We start from the raw sequence: 26,649 nt of genomic DNA, 5'->3' as shown, positions 1-26,649 counted from the left end.
GTGACAGGTGATGAGATGCAGAAAAAGGTAGCGCATGAGCACATCAGGAGATAAAACTGAGTGTGTAAGTACCGAAAGAAACAAGCAGGACATAAGCTGGAATAATCTGCCCTTCCAGTGGAGACAGACAGTGTGTAGCAATTCAACAAAGCAAGACAATGTCAGGACAAAAGAGGTGGACATGAATGGCTGATGTGCTGGGATACTTTGAGAAGGTTTTATTACATCTTCTGTAACACCCTAGCTGGATCTGAACCTACAGATGTGACTCCAGTTGCTGTTTAAGTAATAATTGCAATACAAATAACATAACACATTTGGATCTGAGAAGGTTGACACCAGTAGAGCAATGTGGAGGTACGGTGCTGAGAGAGGGACAGATGGGCAGCAGGGGAGCAGCACAGGACCAAACAAGTAGGGGCAGATGGGATAAAAGATGATTTGTCTGTCTGGCTGAGAACTGCAATTTAGCTTCAAGGGACTTTTTTTTTCACAATCTACATTCCCTCTTAAACTGGTTCAGCTGAATGGGCAAGTATGTGACTTTAATGAGATTCCTGAAGTCTTAGTAAGAATTGTGGTTAAAACCAAGCCTGCAGCCAGAAGCAGATGTATAGCAGGATGTCACAGTACATCTCTTGGTGCCAACGGGTCCATGGCACAGAACTGGAGGGCAGGGATTCCCTTTTAAGCAGCACTTGTAAACCCTCCTTCCAAGGCAATGCAGTCTACTGGCACCTTAAGTAGAGGAGCTTCTACTTCAGTGAATATTTTTCCCATCTTGATTAAGTGTCTTATGTCAGAGAGAGCAATAAATGTTTCTGGATGCACTGGACATTGCAAGGCATTAAAAACAAGCATTGAACCTCAGTCAAGTTGCAAGAATAAACAGGAACTTGAAAGAGTCTCTTGATCAAGAATGTTTTCCAGCTCTCCCCAGTCCAGGAGAAACTGGACAAGATGCAGAAATGAGGATCATTGAAGTTACGTGGAAAGAGACGTAAATTTTCTTTCAGCACTTCTTATAGCACATGATAAAGATCTGTGTCACACTTGGGGACATCTGAAATTTTTGGAAAACAATAAGGGTAGGACAAAGAGTTTGCATGAGTAACTCCTTTTCTAATTTATCAGGGCTGTCTTCCAGACAGGGTTCAACTTTTTTCACGGGCTGCCAAATCTTTGCAAATGATCTCATGGACATGACCTCCTCTTCTTTCTTGGAGTCTTGCAGCTTCCCTCCGGCAAACGCAGCAGGGACAGTATTGGGAAAGCGGTGATAGCTCTCCAGCTGCTCTGCTGTGACTTTGGAAACTCAACGTGTAAATCTGTGCTTCATGCACAGTTGTCACCTCTGAAAATCGAACAAAGGCAAACACAGGTACTAATTTTAGGCAGCCAGGCAACACAGTCGACAGTTGCCTAGGGCAGCAGACTGATGAATGCAGCAGAATGCCAAGGCTTTACGAAGACGCAGCCTCGCTGCCGCCGCTCTTTCCTCTAAGAAGGGACCCGGCTAGACCTAAGAAGGGAGCATTAGACCTTTAATCTGAGGGTTGAGATTCATGTTCCATTTTCAGGCGACAGCTCCCTATTTGGCCCAGGGGATCCACAGCAGTCTGGGTGAAAGCATCAGCACTCAGGGCACAGCAGGGGTTCACTGCTGCCGTCTGAGTGAGGCAGACCCACTCGAAGGGGTGGGACGGGACTTTTTCCAGCAGAAACAAGAGCAGCCCTCCATTTCAGAGGTCTTTCTGTTGCCCCTTCCTATAGCAGGAGCAGTGTGAGTTGATGTGAGTGGGCTGCTGCAGGGGAGTGATGGTTTGGGATGAGAGTGGGAGTCACTTGGGTGGTGGGAAGTGGACAAGGGTGATAGCCAGGAGGGGTGATCTGCCTGGGGTGAGGTTGGCCTCTCCTGGACTTAACATAGGGGTTAACCAGGGAACAGAAGAGCGAGTGATACCAGTTTTCTCCAGGGCCTCCCCTCTACCCATTAGTGTAGTGATGCCTTCATGTCATCCGTATGGAGACATCCCAAACTCCTGCTCATTCCTAGCCCCCCTTCTCCAAGCCACCCATATCCTGATAACTCTCCCAGCATCCCAGCAGCTCCTTACTCCATCCCCCTTACCTGATGCCTCTCTGGCTCCTTTCATCCCAGCCCTCCAGCAGCCCCGTTTCACCCCACCTCTTGTCCTCACAAAATTTGATTGACTTCTCCCACCCAGCCCTGCTTTGGCAAACAACCTCGACAAAGCTGTTTGGGCTTTAAAAAAAATAATCCAAGCTTTTTATTTACAAAATAGAAATTTTGCTTTAAAGATTTTGGTGGCAAGTAGAAACAGGCACAAGGAAGAGGGATAGACAGTATTCTTCAGACCATTGGCCAAGTGCTCACAGCTTTTATTTGGAAGTGTTTGGCTGAGGCTGAAACCCTCCAACAACACCTCACCTGCTATTACCACTTTATCTGAAGTCATAAACACAGCGAGTGAAGAAATTATTTCAAGCATCTTAAAAAGGACTCACTTCCATAATTCACATCTTAACTCAATGGTGGTCGCTCTTGCCAGCAGCAGAATTTAGGTAGAACTCAGTTTCAGACCTTTCCCACTGAAGCATCTCCTTTAGTTGCCGCCTTTGAGAGGTTGGCTGGATAAGTGACCTTATCCCATACAGCAATTTTTGTCTCTCCTGTTTCAAAATAAGATCATTGCCTTGCTTGTGCTTGTTGGCAGTCAGGTTGCTACTAGCAGTATTCACAACACTTTGCTGTTGTTAATCATCATACTTAAAATGAGATAGCTAATTAATGCCGTATGTTTCTGGACCAAGCTTTGCATGAACATCTCCCAGGTTTTACCAGCTGGAAAAGTTTTCATTTCCATGACGCCACCATGCTTTGGGTAGACCACCGGTCCAGCACCACGTGGTGATACGTCCTTGCCCCATGGAGTGCCGCTGCTGAGCACATGCGCACGGAGAAGCTCACACAAACACGGACATTGACATCACCCGTATTTGTGGAAATGCTGTCTCACATTCCTGGCTGGGAGAGGCACTGGTGCGGTTCACCACAGTTTACTCCTTTCTCAGAATCCACAGGGAGACTTGGTGAGGGTGAAGCTTGGAGATACACCGCTCCCATCATGTCATCTATTTACATGGCACATGCCTTGTGTGCATGTGCGAGACAGCGAGGGCTTTTTCCCGTCCTAGTTCTTCTTTCTGGCTGTGGCAAGATGGAAAGGTGGGACGGTCTCATCTCTGCCAGCGAGAAGGTTTTCTGTATCTGAGGCTGGCTTGGAAATTCTTTAGGTGACATCACACCATGTCTGTGCAGACTCATTGTTTGTCATGGAAAAGCCATTCATCCATACACAACTTCCTTCCTCCCCAGACTCCTGGAGATAAACTTTCCATTCTGTCTATTCCCTATAGAAACAGACCCAAAACATGTATGCGTGGCTACACACACATACACCTCGCCATCCCTCCGTCACACTTGGAGCTGTGGGAGGAGGAAAAGGGAGGATATAGAAGATGTGAATAAAGTCACCCTGTTTTCTTCAGACGTGGATCCTGCTGTGCCTGAGCAGTAAAACCCCCCTCTTGCTGAGGTTCTGGGTCACACAAGGCTTTTTTGTCCTGAGGCTAATTCTGGCACTCACAGCCCCACATCTGCCTGCCAGGTGAGATGGGCCACCAGCTGCAGGTACAGCACATCTGGATGGGGGAGGAAGCAAAGCGTGCTGCAAACAAACACAGCAAGTCCACCGTGGCAGGCGCAAGGAATTTGATAAAAAATATACTCGAGCGGTCTGTGCTGCTGAACCTGGTGATTCATGTCTCGGGTGCTGCTCGTGAGGTGGAGTGAAAGGCTGGGTAGTTGTGGGTCTTGCACCACGGATGCCGTGGCCACAACCTGGGAGTCGCTGGAAGGGAGCCATACATTCAGCCTGCGTTTGGGGAGCCGCAGGAGCAGGGTCGGGGGGGATGCCAGGCCCAGCGTGAGGCTTTATGAGAGAGGAGGGGGAAGGCATTTGTCCATGGCAGAGAGGTGGGGACCTTGTGGCGCAGGGTAGGACAGGATGGTGGAGGCTGTGTAGAGATGGGGGCAGCAGCAATGGTGCCGATGGCGTGACAAGGTGACTATTTTCTTGTGGCGTGGAGGAGGTAGGGTGCGAGGAGCATTTGTTGCAAGTACCCATATGGGTCTGGGATGCCTGCGTTTGGTTTCTGCCAGTATCTGGGGGGGAAAGGGCTGAGGAGCTGCCAGATTGCCCCTGCCGTTGTGGTTCCCAGTGAGTCGAGTGGGGAAGAAGGGAGAGGGATGTTTGGACAAGAGGAGCCTTTGAAGCTTTTCTTCGGTCCACCTCCCCTGCTCATAAAGCCATTAGGCTCTGGTGCCAGCCCTATCTGCCCTCGTCGCCGGCAGCCCAGCCGAGCCTTGCAGACCCCCCGCCCGGGGCGCGGGGCCGGGGCAATGGCGTGGGGCCCTTCTAGAGGCCGTTTTGGGGAGGGGGCAGCTCATTTCCGAGCCGGCCCTGCATTACAAAGGCGGTGGGGCCAGCGCGGCGCTTTGATGTGCCCCGCCGGCTCCCCGCACACCTGCAGCCTCGGGGCTCCTGGCCGCGCCACGGCCCGAAGGGGTACCCACGGACCGCGGGCTGGCGGGGGGGAGCCCGGAGGCTCCGGGGGTTCATCCAGACGCCCCTGAGGGTGAGGCCAGCCCCACACGTCTCCTCACTCCCCCTGGGCGGGACGGGGGAGCTCCCTCGGTGGCGGTGGAGCCCCGGCAGCGCGGCCCCTGCCCCCGGGCCGAGGGCGGGAGGGAGGCAGGGCCGCCGCCGGAGCCCCCGGGAGGCAGCGGCCGGGGGAGGGTCCTGCGGGGGGCGGCGGGGGCGGAGTGGGAGGGGGCGGCAGCCCGGGCTGTGCTTGCTGCGCCCCCGCCGCACGCAGGCCCCGCTCCAGGGCTTCTTTTCGGTGCTTCTCCGCAGGGCGCCCCGTCCCGGCGGCCGGCTCTGCGGGGGCTGCCCCAGCGCCGCCGCCCGCAGCCCACCATGACCGGGCCGAGACTGGCCCTCGCCGCCGCGCTCCTCTGCAGCTGCACCTCGCCGGTGGCCGACGCCAGCTCCTGGTGGTGAGTGAGGGCGCGGGGGAGCCAGCGGCGCCTTTGTCCGCCGCCGCGGGCCGGGCACCGGGGGCTGGGACCGTCCCGGGGCGGGCGGCGGAGGAGGAGCGGGGTGGCTGCTCTGCGCTCCCCGCGGGAACTTTCCTGCCTCCCGGGCTTCTTTTGCAGCAGCTTGCTTCTTTACAGGTTCCCCCACCCCGCCACCGTCCCTATCCAGTTTTTGGGGTACGTGGGACGCAGCCCCTCTCCTCCAGGCATTTCTGGGCTCCTTTTGTGCGGGATCGCTGAAATCCCATCTGGGCTTTAAGGTGGGGGGAAAGCGTAAGGAGAGGATGGGTAAGGTTTCCTACCCGCTGCCAAAAGCGCTGGGAGAAGCCGCGGAGCCCCCTTCCCCTCAAGAGCGGAAGATAGCTCGGCTCGAAGGCAGGCATCGCTCGCTGGCGGTCTGTTAAAAAAACTGCTCACTTTCTTCTTTTGCAGAGAAAGTGCTGAGCTTTCTCTCAGCCTCCTCCCCATCCCGGGTGTCCTCTGTGTTTAAACTCAGGTTACAAACGAGCTGTGTTTCTCCCGCTAGAGCCCTGGAAAAGCCTCGCATCTGGCAGAGTCGTAGAGGGAGGCAGCTGACATGAGAAATGCGCCCGGGCTTTGGGAGCGGAGCGGGGCTGGGCTGGGCTGGGCTGGCGGGGAAACGTGCCGGGCGTTTCGCAGAGGGGGCCTCTCCCTCCAGACTCCCTTGGATGTTTTTCTCATCGCAGGTCTTTGGCCATGAACCCCATCCAGAGACCTGAGATGTACATCATCGGCGCTCAGCCGGTGTGCAGCCAGCTGCCGGGGCTCTCCCCTGGGCAGCGCAAGCTGTGCCAGCTGTACCAGGAGCACATGGTGTTCATCGGGGAAGGGGCCCGCAGTGCCATCAAGGAGTGCCAGTACCAGTTTCGGCAGCGGCGGTGGAACTGCAGCACGGTGGACAACACCTCCGTCTTTGGGCGGGTCATGAAAATAGGTAGGAGCACCCAGTACGGGGCAGGTGTGGGGCGCAGGCCGGCTGTCTCGGTGCAGTTTTCTCCCGTTCTTCAAATACACGCGCAGGAATGATGAGCCCCATTAGCGCTGCTCTTAAAGTTGCTTTTAACGAGCTGTTCCATTGCCTGTGTGCTGGTGCTGCCTGCACGGGTGACAGCGGTGCACCTGAGCCAGGAGTGAGTTGGGGCAGCAGGGCAGTGTGTGTGGGGGGCCACACTTTCCGGGGCGGGGGGGGCATGGGAAGGTCAGGAAGAGGGGGGCTGCTTTTGTTTTGTATGCTTGTTCAAAGGTAGGGAGGGAAGAAGCTGGGGGCAGAAACAATGGACCCGTGTTATCATTCCCAGCATCTGGAGTGCCCTCAGACAGGGAACGCACCCCTGAGATGTGGGAAATACGGACTCCTCTGGCATGGGATTTTCACCCCTCCCTGTTCTGCCACTTTCTATGTAAACTTAAGAGATTTTTATAATTCCTGCCCTGCTGGCAGTAAGAGGCACATTGGCAGGCCATTACTGCACTTGAATTGAGGTGTGACCTAGCTACATTGTCTCAGCTCCTTTTGAAATGCAATCATCTGATGGCAAGAAACTGAGAAATCCGGGCTCGGTTTGATGTGTCCGACAGTCAGGACAATAAAGAAAAGGTGTTAAAACAGTCACTCGCACAAACATGCACATGCACACACGCATGCTCTCCAACCCCTGTGTGAAGGTTTTGTTTCCCACCCACAAAGCCGATCATTTACCCTGAAGAACCGTCACTTTTTCTCAGTTGTGAGGTCAGAGAAAACACTTAGGAAAGAGTGGAAAAAGACCTGCATCTCCTGCACCCCAGCTGCCCCCAGCATTGGTGGCACCTTTTTGGCTTCGCTGTCAAAAAAAGCACACGGGCAGCAGTACACCAAGAGATGCATCTTTAATACCTCTGGGGTGTGAAGGTGATAGGGTACAAGGATAACCAAGTCCTGTGATCCTTTCTGTTTGATCCTGAAATTCTAGTGTGTCATCCTAGGGAATTTTAGGGATATTTCTGCATGTGTTACTCAACGTTTCAGAATTCCTAATTCAGCCCACCGGAGCCATTCTAATTCCTCCCCTTTTGCACAGCTCATACCCCAACAAATCGCTGCTTCTCTGGGGTACTCCACTGGGAAATGCAGTTTCCTGACATACTTTCAGCTCCTGACACACATCCAAGTCATCTGCGCATCCTTGATCTCTCACTTTCTGATAGCAAGAGTGGTGGCCAGATGAGGTTGCATGCAATCCCATATTGTTAAAACTTGTGCTTTGGGGTATGCACACTGAGATTTTGGCTACTAAAGGAAAAGGACAAAACCCATACCTCCATCTCTCCCTTCTCATCACCCTCCCTCACATTTAACGTATCCCAAGGAACAGGGTAAATTTCAGATCCCCAAAGGGATCCTAGTGACTCCACAAGGACACCAGAAAATACTGGTTTACTCCCCTTCTGGAGTAACCTCATCCTCTTCTTCAGAACCTTCCTACAGGTTGGTCCAGTGGGTGAGTCCACACCTGGAGAAAAGAAGTAAGGGTGAACTAAGAGAAAGCAAAGATCAGAGCTGAAGGATGAAAAACTGTCAGATAGGATCAGAGGGCATATGCGAAGAAGGGACTAGAGAGGATAGTGGAAGAGGTAAGATTCATCCTCTCTAAAATGAATTAGATCGTATTAGTTTAGATAGGGAGTAGATATGGGTTTTGGTGAGGGAAGAGGTGGTGTGAGTATGTGATGGGTGTGTCTGGTAGTCCTGCTGCTGCTCTTTGGTTTGTGTGTGGGTGCATTTGTTAGGGGAACTGTTGTATCTGTAGTAGGAATCTGCTGATGGTAGTGTCTGTGAGGTGGCTGCCTGTGTTTGCCTGCTGTTTAAAACCCCATCCTAACAAAGAGTTTTAAATCTATCTCCTTTAGATTTTCTGGTCAGTTAGAGCATATTCGGGTGTTTATGCTCCAGCATGAGACAGCATGGAAAAGCAAGAAAAATGTACCAAAGGTGGCCTGGGCTATTAAAGGGTCTATGATGGTTCATCACTGTTGTCTGTGTCAGTGATAAGCTGCTGTGGAGGGGGATGCTGCCTCTTTTTTTTCCTTTTAGTTTCACCTTCCCCTTTTACTTTTTCCTACTTTGTAATGAGGCATTGCTCATCATTTCAGCAAATCCATTTTCCACACTGGGGAAGAAAACAAAGCCTTTCAGTCTCTCAGGTTGTGTGGACTATAAAGTCATTCTTCCCTGGGTTCATACTGCGTGCCTGTCTCCTGTTTTCAACGTCTGAGCCCCAGTTCTGGACCACAGCCCTTTTTCTGTACTCTGTGCCAATGGCACGAGAAAGGTCTGGAGACCAGAATATCTGCAAGAGTGCAGAGGCATGCCAGAGTGCTGTGGAGCGAGGCAGGGGGGGAAAGAGATAAGAAGGACTCAGAAGGTGTATAGTGTGCCAACAACTCTCGACTGCCCACCCACCGATGTGGGCATGGCATGCATTATATGATTTCTTGAACTGCTCTAGATTGTGAGAGGGAAGGAGAACCTGCCCTGGCCAAGTCCAAAGCCTGGGAGATCCTCCCGAGAGCGTTCACTCAGAAACCTGGAAGATTTGTTTCCTTTCTCCCTTGCAGAACTTGGCTCAGCTCAGAAACGGGAGACCCAGTCTGTGTTTAATCATTACACCTTCATTTTGTGCATTTCACAGAGGTGAGGCAGTCTGATGATACAAAGATTTGTAGAGGCATCCATAGCACTGAAGTAGACTGCTTTTTAGCATTGTTTTTTCCTAGTGTTTGTGTTATGTTGCCTTTTAAATGTGATTTATTCAATAATGATATCTGGCGATGTACAAAAATTATCCTTCTGAAGCTGCTTCTTGTTCTGTCAATACAGATTTTAGACTGCACATGTGTGTATATATATATATCTCTATACATTACAGAGAGACACATTCCTTACTGCTACATTTGTGAGAGAGAGGACAGAGCACCCAAAAAGGTCATGTTAGAATTTCCTGAGGGGAAGAGAGAATATATCTCCTTCTGTGCAATCCTAAACACAGGGCTGAGGTTTCCAGGTTTTTCCAGCCATTTCTGGAGCCAAAGATCTCTCTTCTGCCTTTTCAAATGCAAAAAGAAAAAAAAAAGGAGTCATAACAAGTCATGAAAGAAGAGAACAAAGAGAAATATTTTTACTTTTTTTTTTTTTTTTTCCAAGATTGCCAAACTTTAGGGAAATGCTTTTTAAAAAAAATCAGCTGAAACTAAAACTTTTTCATCAAAGAAGTTAGAGTGACACATTTTTATCATCTTAGCATCAGTCTCCCCTCTGGGGTCAGTTCTTCTCCCATCTCCTTCTCTTGCAGCTCCCAAAAAGCAAGCTGTGTGGACTGACACCTTGCCTGGGGACAGCTCACCGTGGCATCCCCGCCACTGCCATCCGAAAGCTGCCTCATCCCTGCGCTCCCCATGCCGGTGGCGGGTGGGCGGCGGGCACTGGAGGGCAGCAGAGCTCCGCGGAGCTCCCTGCCGCCCGGCACAGCCTCCCGGGGACCGCAGAGGCCAGGGAGAGGGCAGAAGGGTGGGGGTTACAGCCTGACCCCTCTCTGTAACCTCTGTTCAAGTTTGCACACATTTGGGGAATAACACCCCTGTCTTTTGAGGTGATGGCACGGATGTGCAGAACTGGAGTCAACTTCGAGATGGTGACCAAAAAATGAAATGCTTTTCCAAGGCTGGGGAACTTGGATGCATAAGCCCACAGTTGCCAGCTACAGATTTGCTTTGTATTAGCACAGGGTTTCACGCACATGTCCGATCCCACCTTCCAAACTGAGCCTTAGTCTTCCACACCTGTGTCTAACAAGTGCTGTGGTTTGTTCTGCTTTGTGGGCAGCAAGCGGGGAAAAAAAAAAAAAACCCGCTGTGACTTGTTTCAGCCTCCTACTGCCATCCTTAGCAGCCTAAACAACTCGTGCAGATTCAGGGACTGCGTACCAAGTCGTGCTGCTACATCTGAAACGTGGAGGTGGTTAGAACATGGGCAGTAAAAGTGTGAATCCAGTCTGTGCTTTCAGGGATCTCCCCCAAGCTATAAGGATGCTAAGCACCTGCAGTCATGCAGACTTGGTTGCACAAGCTGTGGCACCTGGAGGTCCTTTCCTTGTGTCTGTTTTAATCTCTATAGATGCAGGGAGTGCTCTACTTAATAGGATGATAGGTGTGTCTGCAGGGCCGTCACCATACAGACACAGACTGGTAGGGACAAAACTGCACATTAGACCATTACCTTAAAGTACCCACAACATATAAACTAACTAGATGAGTAAAAGTTGTGGGGTTTTTTGTTGCTGAATAAATGACCAGAACTCCCTTATTGGCTAGTCTCAGCAGAATTACTTTAACTGGGAGTTACTCCTCTTTACCTCTTGGATCAGGGAGGTTTGGGGGCCACGGTCCTCTCCTTATGACCTGCTAGCAGGGCCCTTCCTTCTATATTGTATGTCCTTTAGCATTTTATCAGTCTTATGCTGTACTCCAGAGCAGAAGCCCTTAGTGTACAACTCTCATTTTGGGGGGGTGGGAAATCACAACTAGTTCTGAAAGGTGGATGCCATTCACAGCCTTGCCTTTGTCTTGGGTCATTACCACTAAGCTGGTGATAAGCTGCTATTAATTACAGATTGTCAGCACATGCAAATGGAACAAGAGCATACCAAAAGCATCAGCTCAGTCCTGCTGAGGGATCTGGCACTGAGAGCCTCATGGGTTGGTGACAAACTGTTCTTGGAGGATCTGCCCTCTGAAGTCATTCAAATTTGCCTGAGAGCATTAGAGGGTCGCCTCTTGCTGGGGCTTGGTGTAAGTAGCTCTTCACTTACACCAGATTGCTTATTTCAGTGAAGCTGTGGCAGTTGTGCTCTTTATCACCTGAAAGTTTGGTGATGCACGCAATGACGCTGGAGGTGTCAGTTTAGCTATTTATTATACCCTGTGGGTAGAGTGCAGGTGTGGATTGCCTCCTTCTCCACATCCCCCTCTGCTCGCCCCCACCTTCAGACCCGCAGCACTGGCTGGTGCAGCACACTTGGCCTCATGCAGTGTTCTGGCTGCGTTGGTGCCCCGGTCAAATTGGAGCTGAATCACTGCCAGGAACACATAGCTGGAGAACCAATCCAGCTGCATGGCTAAGGCTCTAAGCTGTACAGAGCATACACTCCAAGCAGGGCAGTCTCTAGTAAACCTGCTAATGGAAAGTCTTTTTATTATTGTCTACATGGGAAAGTTTTACTTGTTCCAGCACTGCGGTTCTCTAGGTGTTGGGAGAGCCTCTGAATAGATGCTGTCGTGTAAAAATGGGTTTTCTTCAGTTTGTCTCGAAACAATTCTCAGCTGACCTTAAGTAAACCAAAATGAGATCGATGAACTGAGTAGCCCGTAAGGAGTGCTTGTCCCAATTAAATGAAAACCGCTCCAGAGTGATACCTGGCTTAACCAGATTGCTCCTTTTGCACAGACTCAACCTTGTTAGTTCTCAATGATTATTGGCAAATTTAGTGGCTGAGGCAGCAGTTGTATTTTCAGTGAGTGAATAACCCTCTTGCTGCTTGAGAGTTTCCTCTGGGTAAAAATGAGAGGATACTGAAGCATTGCTCTGAGGGGAAAGAGGCTGAACAGTCCCTGCCTATGGTGTTGCTATTTCTTTTGGGCAAGGCATGGAATTTCCAGGGCTCTTGAAAGGGCAAATGTAGGTGTAATAAAAATAATAACCTTTGAGGAGCAGCACCTACAGATTCCTGAGGAGCATGCTCTTCCCAAGAACACTATTCCAGGTGACAGCAGGAATCTCAGCCCCTTCCCTGGTGAGAGAATCTCACCATGTGAGATTCACACATATGTCAGAGAATCAGATTTGAGTTTGATCCTGGTTACACAGGAACTGCCAGCTCTGGACAGTCAGTTGAATGGAGCTGTTATTGTGAAACGAAAACAAAAACGGGATCCAAAGATGTGTTAGGACAGTTCCCCCTCTACCAGAACAGGGTGGTGCCCTTGTGCTTGACCACCCCATTCCTTCGTTCCAGTTGATTCAGTGCGCCTTCTCAGGGCATGCCATGTCCTGCTGTCCACGGCTTCTTTGCTTGCTCCTTGCTGTGTGTTGCGTTTGTTAGATGAGATCTGTCTCTCATTAATTTTGCTTCTCACATCTCTCTCACAGGTAGCCGAGAGACTGCTTTCACCTATGCCGTCAGTGCTGCCGGGGTGGTGAACGCCATCAGCCGGGCTTGCCGTGAAGGAGAGCTCTCCAGCTGTGGCTGCAGCCGGACCGCCCGGCCCAAGGACTTGCCCCGAGACTGGCTGTGGGGTGGCTGCGGGGACAATGTGGAGTATGGATATCGTTTTGCCAAGGAGTTTGTGGATGCCAAAGAGAGGGAGAAGAATTACGTGAGAGGTTCGGAGGAGCAGGCTCGCATGCTGATGAACTTGCAGAACAACGAGGCTGGTCGCAGGGTAAGACAGATGCTGACCCTTTCCTTGTTCTCAGAGGCAGATTCAGAAGGTTGCTAGATACCAAATTACTTGGAGGTTTGATGAGGGGTAGTCCAATGATGCCCCACTAATAGTGTATGGTCACATATTCTGTATTTCTGTGAATATTACAGACACTATTGACAATATTATATTCCAGTTTTAATGGCAGGCTTCCGTTGCCAGCTAAAGCCAGTGAACGTTTGGGTCTGTTGAGATACTGTATGACACAAGTATGCAGGCATGTAAGCCCTTTCCAAATAAACTAGGTGCTGTTGTGGTCCATTTTCAAGGTTTACATTTCAGAAACTAGCATCCCAGAGCTGCTGAAGTGATGGGCTGGTGGTGAAAAGAAGAACCTGATGGCATGTGGAGTTCTCTTCTACTGCCATCATTCAGACTTTGGGGATTTTAAGGCCGGAAGCAAATATCGAATCAGGCTGCCTGGCTATCTCTGAAACTTACGCCTTGCTCAGTTACCTTGGTATTAGTCAAACTAAACAATTTGTAGCTAGGTGACAGAAATTTTCTGAGAAGATACATTTTTGATCTGGAGACCACTAGGGATGGAGAGTCCATCACTTCCCTTTGTAGTGTGCTACCATCATTGATCACCTTGTTGCAACACTGTACGTCACTATCATTTGAATTTATCTGGCATCAGCTTCCAATCAGTTCTTTTTCAGACTTTTACAGTTAGATCCAAAAGCCTCTTAGTAATCAGAATTTCCTCTGCATAGAAGTATTTATCTACTGTAATTTATTCACCACTCTTTCTTGACAAACCAGATTGAGCACTGAAGACTCTCTCGCTTTCAGATGTTCTCATCAGCCACCACATCATTTTCACATCACTTTAGGGTACCCTTTCCAGTTTTCCCATATCCTTTAAGAAACTTGATACCAGAACAACATATTGGGTCCTGGTATTGATCTCAGTGATTCTGTAAATGTAGGTGAAGTTGTCCCCTTTGCATTCAGTATAGGCACATTTTCTTTTTACACAATTCCTCTGTCTGTGATTAATAGGCTGGAAAGTGTAGCATCATTCATATGCAGTACAACTGTGTAATCCTGCCTCTTTCCAAATGTAGAGCAGGAATGCTTACTTGAACATTTGTGCCTTTTCCACAGGGTCTGTAAAGTTTTTATCATTCTTCCCTAGCTCTTCCAAGGTTAATTTTATTTCTAACACATATTAAAAAATCTTATTAAGTGTACTTAGCCTTGCTCTTTTGCACATTCTTAACAAATATTCAGTTTCCTTATCAGTTTTCTGTCCTTTCTTACTTCTAATTGTTACAGAATTATCTTTCCCTTTCCTGTGTATGTCTTTCTACTGTAATTTCAGCTTCATTTTGCCACCAAAGAAGATCTGCTCCATTTTTTTTTATCGTGAAATCAATGTGTTGGGTTGAAGCACTGCAAATATTCCGTGGCTCTTTTGCAAAATCAAATTTGAGTAAATTTGCAGCAGGTGGAAAACTGTGAACTTGAAAGCTGTGGAACTCAGTGGGTTTTGGGTTGGGCTTGGGTTTTTTTTTGGTTTGGAAGGACAGAGGGTCTGCATTTGCTTAGAAATGGGGAGGAGGGTGCATTCCTCCACTGAGTAGTAGACTGAAAGTGGCATTCTTCTCTGCATTATTTGCTTTGAACATCTTATATGTCTGGAGTCATGAACCTGGATTACTACAAATAAATACCCTACCTAAAATAGGGAGTGAATATGTTATGAGGCTTTTTAACAGCCAGTCCTGAGACAGAATATGGCCAAAAGTTTGAGGTGCCAGTTGAACTGTAGTAATATCTGTATCAGAAGATCAAGTCAGAAGACTCTTGCTCCACAGCATGGGTAGCACTACCCTGTCTTGTTAATCTTGTTCTATGGGCAAGTGTCTCACTGAGCTGTGATTTCACACGATGGGATGGTTTTAGATGGAAGAAAGCTTTGTCCTGCTGTAAGGACAGAACTAAAACCAGTTATGGCCTCCCTTTACTACAGTGCAGAGTTTGTTTAAATTGTGCTTGGAATGTTACAGTGCCCCTGCTTCTTTGGACTCGTTGACAAGCTCTCAGGGCAGTTTCTGTCTCCAGTTAACGCAGGACCCAGACAAAAGCTTTCCAGAGGGGCCAGCAAAAGACAATGTTATTTCAAGCTTCATTTTTGTAGACTCTGTAGAACAGATGGCCATAGAAAATAACCTTAGATTAAATGAACACAAGTAATTTTATATTAAATTAAATGGAAGTATAAACCAGCGTGTAATTAAGCTTGTGGATTTCAAATAACAAACTCTGATAAAGTAAGGGAGCTGGTAAGTAAACTCAGCCGGGGAACTCGATGTGGAGGAGGCCTGGAACTTTTTCAAGTCAAAGATGCTAAAGCCATTACAATTCTGCATGCCAAGCAAGAGGAAAAAGCTTGTAGGAAGAATATCCAGACCTCACTGAATGAATAACTACCACAGAGAAGCTGTTAGCAATAGGCTGAGAGCCTACTAAGAATGGCAAAAAATGAGCTGATAGCAAATAAATAATGAAAAGCTCTGTCTTAGAGGTCAAGAAGTGTAAAGATGAAGTGAGAACAGTAAAATATCACGCTGAGTCAGACCTTGCAAGCAAAGGGTAGTAAAATAAACAGCAAAAGTTTTTTGAACTTTGTAAATTGGAGGAGATTGGAAGAAGGGAGACTGCTAGTCAGTGTGGATGGGGCTGAGTCCAAAGATGGGGTAGTTTTGGTCCCCAAAGTAAGCGAGTGCTTTAGCTGGGGCTTCAAGTTGGAATGGGGGGCATTGCTTGTGGGGAGGGGTACCGTATGTCTGCTGCACAACAGACGTCTTTCTCTATCCCTAACACTTCTGCCTAGGGAAGCAAGTGCTTGTAGTGTAGAATTTTAAATCCCTTGAGACTGTGCTTTTTGGGAGAAGCCAGGCAAGGGGCTCTAGGGCAGGCAAGGTCTATCACAGGAGGCAGTGGCCAGTGATGCTGGCACCTTGTGAGAGTGAGGAAGGCATGAGAAGACAGCTGTCATGTTCAGACAGGTTGAGGAAGAGGAGCAGCAAGTACCAAAGGTTGGGGCCAGTGGACCTGAGATGGGTGGGATGGTGCAGGGGCTGCTGATGGAGGGGAGTTTGGGATCAGGTAAAGTGATTCAGATAGGAGTCAAATGGCAGCAAAGGGTTGGAAGGAGGATGAAGGGCTCTGGAGGAAATGGGAGTGGGGCTTTGGGGTGGATTGAGTGGATGAGGAGTCTGGGGATGCTGGGATCAGGAAGGGAGACGAATATGAAAGCATCTGGATGGAGATGAGACCTGGGGTGGCTGTGAGATGGCATTATGATGGGTTCCAGGTTTTCTGGTGAGGATGGTATTGGGCCAGTACAGGGGGCAGCCTTTCCTCTTGGCTCTTAGAAATGTATTGGCATGGGAGCAAAGGAAAAAGGCTGGGAATGTAAATTATCAGAATGAAGGTGGAAGCAAAACTCCAGTAGCATAAAGGTTTCAAGTCACAGGGAGTGCCCACTTTCTTTCCTGGCACTCTGAAAGAGCTGGTGCCTGGCAGCACAGGCAGTGTGACCTTGGCAGCGTTCACAGGAGGACCTGGGAGAAAGGACATCTCAGAGGAAGAGGCAGAATGGCAAATAACGTGAGAAGAATTTCTCAAAGATCGATCACACAATCATTTAGAACATCACTTAATTCCTAAAAAGCAAAATAGTCCTCATAGGTCTTACTTATTGGAACGTCTGTGAGACATTTAATTGTAGCCGCTATGTGATGGACAAGAAACTGGTTTGAGGAACGATGTAAGTTGTATGAAAGGAGGTATCTGGGCCTTGACGGAGATTAATTAGGAGAGCTCTTCAAGGACTCGCCTCAAGATCAACACTTAGTATTTTTGTTTCTCAGCCTCAACACAAGAATTATGAGTGGGCTGATGAAATTTGCCAATGATGCAAAGGTGGCAGGTATTATGAATACAGAGGAGAATCCAAATTTTGTACAGCAGCTAATGATATCCAGTACAGCTACATAAAACCATCATTTGAGGTCTTGTATGAAAAACTTTTTAGTCATTAGGAAATAAGTAGAAAAGAATTGGACACAGCAGTCAGCTGCAGATGATTGCAGATGTAATGTGGCTCAGAAGGTGGTAAATATCCCATAATGTACTAGGGAGAGTATTTTCATAAAACATGAGGGAGTACTAATGCCATTGTATTAAGCTCTCTTGAGGCCCCTAAATATTGTATGTTCTCATATTCCCAAGCAAATTTACCTCAAACTAGAAAAGTCTTGTTATGGTTGACCCAAGGGATAGGAATCTTTTCTTAAGGAGAGGGGCTAGAATAGTTTGCCATGTTTAGCCTAGCAAAGTGAAAGTTGAGAGGGGATATGACTGATGTCTGTGTTAGCAGGAGAAGTAATAGGGGAGGAAAAGTACTTATTAAGCAAAAGGCCAATTTGGCACAATAGCAAATGGGCATAAAGTGAATACACTGAGGCTGGAAATTAGAAAAAGATACTTTATCATTGAAATAGTGATCAGAATAATGGTGGCTGAAAACCTAATTGCTTTTAAAAGCGCACTCTGTACATTTAAGGAAAATATTATTTGAAGCAGTGCCCACAATAGGAAGAGATCATACTTAACAACCAAGGAGGTCCCATCTAGTCCTGCATTCCTAAATGTTAAGTTTTCACTTCTGAGATTATGGTTTTGGAAGCAGGAAGGTGCACGTGTAACTCCATACTCCCAAAAGCTGTTTTTGAAAGGAGTACTGGAGACATGGCAGTGAGCTTTGCTGAGTGACCACCAGGTGCCATCCCACATACAGCCTTGCCCCACTTTCCAGCCAGCGTTTCAGTTGATGTCTTCTGATTTCTAGGCAGTCTTTTGGTGTGTCCCCTCACTTTCCTGTGGGTGAGAAAGTTCTCCTTGAACCCTGAGGAGCTCTGGTGGCAGGAGAGTAGATCGTCTCTCTGCTCTTTGTGGTTCTCAGAAGCAGCTGAGAGGGATGGGAGGGGGCCAGGAGTCTTTCATCTTTCAGTCAGTCCTGACCCCATCACCCCTTCACTCCACATAGGAGTCCTTGTGGTGGTGGCTCCTGGCTTTATTGCTCTTGTTTGTTTGTCTTTGGCTCTTATCTCAGTATGTTCTTTCCTTCCATCTGTTTTTTTCTTCCAGTTGCTCTCCATTACCCTCTCTTTATTTCCCCGTACCGTTCCTTATCTGTCTCCCTGTCTGGCGGACTCTGACGATCTGTCCTTCCATGCTGTTTATCCAGTCAGCATATGGCAGGCCTCCATCATCAGTCACTTGAGCCACTGCCAGAAGAGCCTGGAAGGGGGTCTTAGCTAATTGACCACATAGGAATTCCCCATTAATTCTCTTCCCATTCCTGTTCTTGCAAGAAAAGAATTGAAAGAGAACTTGTGCTTATGGGAAGGGGCTTTAAGCCTGTCCATCAGAGGCATTTTCAACCTGTTTAAGTGGCATGGCCATCGATCAGACCCTGCCCTCAGAACTGCATGTGGGGTCTGTTATTCTTTACCTTGACCCAAGCCAGGTCAGGAGGGAGTTCTCCAATTTCCTCTGCTTTCTCCCCACCTGGGCAGCAAAGGGAGAGAGTGGGAGAGCCATTTAATGTCTGAAGGTGTGGTTACCTCCGTGGGACGTTGATAGTGGGAGCTGCATGGTGGGCTGAGTGGTGCCATGCTTACCTGTGATAACTGGTAGCATTTGCATTCGCCAGCACAGCTACTGCCCACATGGGCCAGATGTTTTGAGCATCAGTTGCTTAAAGCCAAGCCAGAGTGAACTCAGTCCCATGACATTAACAGAGAGGGATCGAGTTGCAGTGTTTTTCTAAAGGAACAAAGCCCAGGATTAGGAAGAATCATAATACTTTATAAAAACACATGCAAGGGCAAGGGAGGCACGAGTGGCCTGGGATTTGACAGAGCCGTAACGAAAAAGTGCTAACACAAGCTTATAACAAGTAGGCTGGCAGTGCAGTGAGGATATAGTAAGTGTCTGGGGCTCGAGAAATTCAGCTGTAGCTCTGTCTGGTTATAGTACGGCAGGAATCCTTAAGTAACGGTGTGGTTGGTCCTTCGCAGTTGTAGTTTGATCCAAGACGAGTGCTTAACTTCCAGTCTCTAGCTGTTACATTGCACCGTGAGGGATTGCCTCAGTAAATTGAGCTCCGAGGAGCAGAATTAAAGCTTCTCTGTTTTAAGGACTCACTCCATTGACTTTCTTGGGAGCTGGATCAGCCTCCATGTGATTTAGCCATTAAGCCAAATTGAATCTTTGCTAGCTGTCAAAAGCATTAGACGTTAGTTAGACCAGGGGCAACCAGTTGTTGTAGGAGAACTCCGACCTCTCGCTGCTGGTCCAGAACGTAGTCGGAGGCAGAAGGTTTTGCTTGCACTATGCTCAATTGCCTTAATCACTTACCTCTTGGCAAGTGAATGCAGAGAGCTGGGAAGCTTTCTTCTGTGTTGACGACTGAAGCAGGAAAGAACTTCAGTGTTTGGCTGCTTTCTTCAGCAGAAAAACAGGCTAAAAGACATATCTCTGTCTCCTTCAGTACATCCTAGGTTTTCCTCAGGTTTCTTGATCTCCCCACCAAATACAGCTGGTGGTAATTTTGCAGCTAATGCCAAATAGCATTGCTTGGCACGTGGGATCTGGCAGAGGCGCTTCCCTGCGAACGTGCGTGGTGCAGGATGGTCCTGGGAGAGCAGATGTGAGCCTGATGGTGAGAGCATGAGGAGCCAGGGCTGGGGGAGGTAAGCTGCTGGAACACAGCCTAGCTCTGATTGTGTAGGGATGCCAGTTCTTCGCTTTGCAATCTCTTGTCAGTGCCTTTTGAATGCTGACAGGATCTCATGTAGCATGCAATTTTGTACCCATCTCTGCAATTAATGGAAAGAACAAATGCAGCCTGCATTTCAGTTTTTTTTCCTAGGTTTTGAGCTTTGTTATTCCATAATATTTTTCAATATTTCTCCTCCCAGCTGGTGCAGGGAGGAGGACAGTAAAGACCGTTTTCCTTTATACCCCATGCTTGCTCTACTGAGGGTTAACACCCACCGCACTGAATTTTTGAGACTATGTGCTAATTTTGATTTCCCAACCTGCAGCAGGTGATGCCTCATTTTCAGGGGTATGATACATGTACAACCCTTGCAGACTCCCAAAACATAGCCGAAAGTAACTCAGAAACGACAGTGCCAAAAGCTTGCGTTTGCTGTTTAAAATGCAGGCCCTTCTGCGTGGCGACAGTCCTGTTAGCGCAGGGAAATGTCTGGACACAAGACGGCGCAGGTTTGCAGTTAGGACTTGCAGCTCAGCTCTGCCTTGCAAGCAGGGCTCCTGGTAACACCTCAAGCAGAAGTGAGCTCCTTTGCTCCAGCGTGGAGATGTTCATCTTTCCCCTCACCACTTGCCACCCCTGCTTGCTCCTCTCTGGAAAGAAACATAACCTCTGAACGTGACCCTGAACAAGCTCCTCTCAGCAGAGACAGAGGGAAAGGGTGTGGGTCCATGGATTTATTTCAAAAAGGATGCAGGTGTATCCCTACAGTGATAGCATCGGTTCCTAGTGTGGGTGGTAGGAAATGGGCAGGTTCCCGGGTATTGCCTTTTCCCAGCTGTTGCTCTGAAGGGAAAAACATGCAATACCGTGGTGGTCTGTGAGACTGGGCAATTTTTCAGAGTCCATGTGGATGGGACTCTTCCCCTTCTTCTCTCCTGCTCTTGAGACTGCTGTCAAGTCAGAAATCTGCCAGGAGAAAAGAAGATGGGGTGTGGAAGTCATGTTTGGAGACAATGTGACCAGAAATAGAAATATTTAGGGAACAAGAAGGCAGCAGTTGCAACAGGCAGAAGAGACTTTTATCTCTTCTGAAGGGCAAAACAACAGAAATTGGGGGATAATCAAAGCAGCTATGAAAAGTGATGAATTAATTGTAATTAAGCCAGCTGCTGGTGCAGCAGGAATAAATGCAGCCTTGCCTGATTGCACTCACAGAATCACAGAATGGTTAGGGTGAGAAAGGGCCTCTAGAGATCATCTAGTCCAACCCACCTGCTAAAGCAGGTTCACCCAGAGCAGATCACACAGGAATGTGTCCAGGTGGGTTTTGAATGTCTCCAGAGAAGGAGACTCCACAACCTCTCTGGGCAGCTTGTTCCAGTGCTCCAGCACCCTCAAAGTAAAGAAGTTTCTCCTATTCAGATGGAACCTCCTATGTTTCAGTCTGTGCCCATTGCCCCTGATCCTATCCTTGGGCACCACTGAAAGGAGTCTGGTCCCATCCTCTTGAGATATTTATAATCATTGATAAGATCCCCTCTCAGCCTCCTCCGGGCTGAACAGACCCAGCTCTCTCAGTCTCTCCTCATAAGAAGGATGCTCCAGACTCCTAATCATCTTCCTTTTCCTGCAGGCTGTGTACAAGCTGGCGGACGTGGCCTGCAAGTGCCACGGTGTGTCGGGCTCCTGCAGCCTCAAGACCTGCTGGCTGCAGCTGGCTGACTTCCGCAAGGTGGGCGACTTGCTGAAGGAGAAGTACGACAGTGCCGCTGCCATGAGGATCAGCCGCAAGGGCAAGCTGGAGCTGGTGAACAACCGTTTCAACATGCCAACGCAAGAGGACCTGGTCTACGTTGACCCCAGCCCGGACTATTGCTTGCGCAATGAGACCACTGGTTCGCTGGGGACTCAGGGCCGACTGTGCAACAAGACCTCAGAGGGCATGGATGGCTGTGAGCTGATGTGCTGTGGACGGGGTTATGACCAGTTCAAGAGTGTCCAGGTGGAGCGTTGCCACTGCAAGTTCCATTGGTGCTGTTACGTCAAGTGTAAAAAGTGCACAGAGATCGTCGACCAGTACGTCTGTAAATGAAAAGAGCCACCAAAGCAACAAATCTATATTATATAAATCTATATAAATATATTTTATATTTGTATAAATAAACAGATGATGATAATAATTAAAGAAGCTTATTTAAGAGACATTTTGGTTTTGAAATTTCCCCCATCAAGCCAGCTGATTTGCCATTCCTTCAGTTCTGCTGGGGAGTTTGTCTTTGAGTGCATCTCCCCTTGGATCTTTCAGTCAAAGAGGTGCTGACAAAGTGAATTCCCCCTGCACACATGCACACACTATTCCATTACAGAAACAAAGCCAGCAAGAAGGAGGAGAAGGGTGGCTTCTTTCTGATCTCTAAATATCAGCATTTTGCATAGTTATTGCACATCTGAAATGACAGCCAGGTGTGAGTTCTAGTTCTCCTGAATTTCAAACCCTGCTAAACCCACTGGGGAATTTGGAACCAATTCTTGATTCCTAGAAAGGACTTTGTCATGTTAGAGGAAAAGTTATCCCAGGCTTCTCTACTGTAAACCATTCCTGGACGCTGCGTGGACCACAGTGTGGTGGAGGAAGGTTTACAACCTGCTGTTGTGAGGAAGGAAGGTGTGACCTGTGACTGACCAGTGCACAACCTGGCAGTCCCCATGAAGCCAGCACCTAGCTCTTCTGTACTGCTTGGTCACAGGGGAAATCTGTCCAGCTCAGACTATGTGGCTATGTGCATGAGGGCAATTTTTCTTTCTTTTAATCCTATCCTGAAACTTAATTTGTCAATATAGAGGAGAAGCTGCTGGTGCCCAGGGATGTTTGCAAAGGCAATAAATATACTTCATAGATTGTCAGTAGAAAGAAGCATTGCATGCACACACGTGCACATGACTGCATAAGTGCTCCTCATACCACTGCCGGTTATCGTCTTTGAAGTGGATGCAGGTGGTCACCTTGTTCAGCTCTATTAAATCCCCCTCACCACCATCCCAGATGTATAGTTTCTCTTTAACATTAAACACCCCTCAATGACATTTCTTTCCCTCTACTGCTTGTGTATATGTGTGGTTTTGTGTTATTCTTTTGGTGGGGTGTCTTTTATTCTGCTGCTCTTTATTTCAGAATCCAGGGGTCATGCTCTTCCCCAGCATAAGCTAACCACAGATAGGTTTGCTCCCAAAATGTGGGCGCACGTTCACCAATGGAAGTATTTTCTGTGTTTTTCATTGGTAATAAAATAGTATCATAAAACTGTACTAGGGCAGAAGGCATTACCAAAGTCTGCTAATCAGTCTTACCACATTGGAATTTTAGTAGAATCCAATTCATAAAGCAGGGAACAAATGCTTTTTCTAGCACAAGACATTTCCTGTGCCTCTCAGCATCTGCAGAGTTCATTTGCAGTCAGAACAATCAAGAGAAGGCAGTCCCCCAAATATAAGGGTTTGCTAATATACATCCCCTTTGTTACTGGCATTCCGAAGGTGGTGTTTTCTTTTTTACTGTAAATTTTAAAATGCGCAAAATATGCCAATAAGCAAAGAGCCAGGCATGAAGATTATTATTTTTATATTAAACCTCTGTTTCTTATAAAGCATTGCAGTTTTACAGATTCCACCATTTCAACCACCAGAGAAGAATTTATATGTACCTTTCATACTTCAAATATTTGAGGATTCCAGAAAAGCACAAGGAAGAAAAATTATGTTTAATAATTAGGCGCTGTTGTTTTTTTAAACCAATGTGTCCCATTTTAATTTTATTTTTTCTAATCCAACAGGCAATATATTTGCTGGCATCCCAGAATGCAGTTTCTTGGAATATAAACAGTGGCCTAGATTTATTTTATTATATAAAATCCAAAGCCAGTGGTATTGTAATTCAAAGTAACGGAAATAGTTTTCCATGCATGGAAAAAATGTGAGTGCAATGGCCTGATCCAACTCCCATTAAACTTCAGTGGGAGCTGGACTGAGCCCAAGATCGGATGAAATGTGTGAGCTATTCACTCCTGGGATACTATGTATTTCTAGCCCAGTAATAAAACTTACTCTACCTTGGATAAATCTAAAAAAGACCTTTCCTCCCACCACCCTCACCTCATGTTCTTGTCCATCCTCGTTGCGTCAGTACTTAAAAGTGTCAGCTATTTGTATATGACACCCTCAGGCATTGTTAATCTGTCTAATAATTCCAAATGGTTTCATTTGGCCTTCCCGATAAAGACCACACATTTAAGGGAGTCACAACTCTCCTTGCAGTTTGGCACCGCAGTTCGTTTTGTGGGTGTAAACAACTTTGGGAGCAGAGAAGTTGGCATTGTTAGGACTACTATTCATCTGGATGTCCCTTGACGTGTTCTCCTTTTTCCACCTAAACTTTTGTCTGGATGGAAAAAGGATACATTTTGGCCTTTTGTCCCACCGCTGCAGACCTCTGGCCGCCTGGTTGGAGCCAGCAGTTCCTATTGGACTGGGACCACATTGCAGTAGAAGTGACCATTGGATTTCTTTCCTTTCCCCCTGCCCCCGCCCTGGGCTCTTTTTACAAGACCTAGGTTTCAGTCTTCCTCATTTACTGGGAGTTTTGTATCCAAAAACTTGATCCTGCTAAACTCTAGCTTAAAACTTAATTTCTATGGCGCCCACACATAAAAGAACCTCCTCAGAGTGGTAGTAAGTATAAAATAAGAGCACAGCTGGTTTGGTTTGATGCAAAGCCAAAGCAAGTCAAACAGAAAGCTGTAGCAGAATGGCTTCTTTTACCATGAAAGTTAAAAAGTGGTGGATTTTAAGTTGTGCCTTGTTTGATGCACAAAGTGGTAGAGGGATGTGGGGGTGGAGAGCTAAGCTTGATTCTGAGCTCTGACGATTATGTGCTTTGTAATCTTCAACAAGTTACTTGATTTTTTTTTCATTTTAGCCTCCAGCCTCCTCCTGTATGAAACGAGGAGTGGAGTACCTCCTTTTTTCTGTAAAGCTCTTTGAGAAATATGACTAAAAAAACCCCAAAACATAATTGAAGGCCTACCCTCTACGCTTATTAACTCTGTCAGGCAGACAGCTGTATCCCCATTATGCAGGGACACGCTCAATTCGGGACAAAGAGGCTCAGCGGCACCTCTGAGCGTCAGATGCTCCGAGGTGGTTGCTGGGGGGCTCAGCAGGAGCCTTGGAGAGTCTGTTGCAGCGCAGCCCTACACCAGCACAACGCTGGAGGCAAGACTGTTCTACAGAAGAGAGGTGAACATGCGGCTTGTTTATTTATGGGTATTGAATATCTGGTAGCAAGAGTGAGGCTTAGGGAGGTCAGCCTGGTTTCTGAATCAAATACCTGCTGGCTCAAATTCTGTTTGCAGTTTCATATGGATAAGATATTCACACAATATGCTATTATATAGTATGTGCTGGTAACTGGCTGCCACATTCCAACCCTGAAGTCACTGCACTTCAAGGCTGATAGAAATGACCACCCATAAGTCATGTAAAACTAAAATATTTTGGAGTTAAAGGCACTATGCAAATATACGGTTATTGCAAGTCAGTGAACATCAGCTCCTAAATGGAGCAGAACAGGATGCAAATCTGTCATCATTTTCCAGCTGGCTAGTAATACATAAGTTATAACGTGAATGAATGAGGCCTTAGTATGTTCTCCTGCAAGGTAAGCTAAGCAATAGCTGATCCCAGAACAAATGGAAACTTTCATTTGACATTAATTATGGTAAAAAGATAGTGGCAGGGTTGTGAGAAAATTTAAATCAACCTTTTAACACTGCTGAACTCCAGGCCATTTTGGACTCTAGGCTCCCATTCTGTGTCCCCAAGAAGTTGGTGTCTACCCAGAGCTCAATGTAACAGAGAAGACTGCTGCCTTTTGCAATTCAGGAAATAGCCAAGTTGAACCCACACACACAGCTTGAGTGTAACTTACACTTTCTATATGGACCCAAGTTTTGTAGCCCTGACAAAGCACTAATGAAGCAGATCTTGTTCAGTCATAAAAAATCAAACATGCAATGGTCTCTCTCTGCTCACCTGACCCCGTCCAGGGAGAAGCCTAGTAGGTTTAAATTACACTCTGGGAGCAATTCCTAATCACCTGTGGCTACAGAAATATAGACAGTATTTTCATCAGCTGATGCAGACACAGACATCCCAAGGGGACCTTGGGAAATACCTTCCAGCAACTAAAGGGCATTTCTCAAGTGTCTGTCACAAGGTTGTCCAGAAACAGCTGCTTATATGGTCATTCACTTTCATTTAGCTTTTGTTTAACTACATTTCAGCTTGAATAGTTTTGAGAAAATACTGTATGAAATCAAGTTCACTGAGGGGTAGGCTCTGAAGGAACTCTCGTATCACATACAATGAGCAGATGTGAACATAATATCGGATTGCCTTCTCCTCAAAGGTAGATTCTGTCTCTGTCTAATCCATGGAACCCAGAGATGCGTCCCATCTCCTTGGCCCAGACGTGTAACCTGACCATATTCCAACTTCCTGCCAGGGCAGTGCAGGAACCAAGCCCTCATGCGCAAAGGCTGATGGATGCATAGGCCATTGAGTGGGTAGCCTGTCCCAGCTCCAGCTCCAGGGTAAATTGCTGGTGGCTTTGAGACTGAGCCATATCATGAGCATACCAGCTCTGAAGTCTAAATATAACCAGCCTCAAATATAAGCAAAACAGATTTCTGTGGCCAACAGGACACATACCAGAAAGCACAGAAAGAATCATGATCCACCATTGTACATCCCCAAATAACAATAAACCAGTACAATACAATGATGGCAGCATGCTCATGCATTCCATCCATTCGTCTTCTCCTGCAGGGCCTGAAGTTGTTACTATACCCTCTTATTTCTTAGCTCTGTTTAAATGATAGTTGAAATTATTATTATTTTTTTTTCTATTAGGATTCAAAAATGCATGACCTACTCAAAGCATTTTCCTTAAAGAGAGAAAGGGGGAACAAACAGTAGGGTGGTCCAGAGTTCTCCCCGTGAGCAGGGATGAAATGCAGCAGCCATTAAATGGAGTACTAAATATTGCCCTATGACACCCAAGCTGGACACC

The 26,649-nt window shown here is 47.3% G+C and overlaps 1 protein-coding gene across 3 annotated transcripts in view; it reads left to right on the top strand.

Moving 5' to 3' along the window:
* The window catches only part of WNT5B (Wnt family member 5B), a 75,145-nt gene extending 52,538 nt beyond the window's left edge, over nucleotides 1–22,607 (top strand). For all 3 annotated transcript variants that reach the window (XM_082043072.1, XM_082043071.1, XM_082043070.1), the window contains exons 2-5: nucleotides 5,001–5,143; nucleotides 5,890–6,137; nucleotides 12,387–12,679; nucleotides 21,157–22,607. In XM_082043072.1, coding sequence (XP_081899198.1) covers nucleotides 5,064–5,143; nucleotides 5,890–6,137; nucleotides 12,387–12,679; nucleotides 21,157–21,615 — 1,080 coding nt within the window. In that variant the 5' untranslated portion in view covers nucleotides 5,001–5,063 and the 3' untranslated portion in view covers nucleotides 21,616–22,607. The remainder of the gene's footprint in view (nucleotides 1–5,000; nucleotides 5,144–5,889; nucleotides 6,138–12,386; nucleotides 12,680–21,156) is intronic.
* The last annotated feature ends 4,042 nt before the right edge of the window (nucleotides 22,608–26,649 follow it).

This window comes from Streptopelia decaocto (assembly GCF_964273445.1).
Source record: "Streptopelia decaocto genome assembly, chromosome: 1".
Taxonomy (NCBI): Eukaryota; Metazoa; Chordata; class Aves; order Columbiformes; family Columbidae; genus Streptopelia; species Streptopelia decaocto.
The sequence above is the reverse complement of the archived record's forward strand: the minus strand, read 5'-3'. Positions and strand labels throughout refer to the sequence as shown.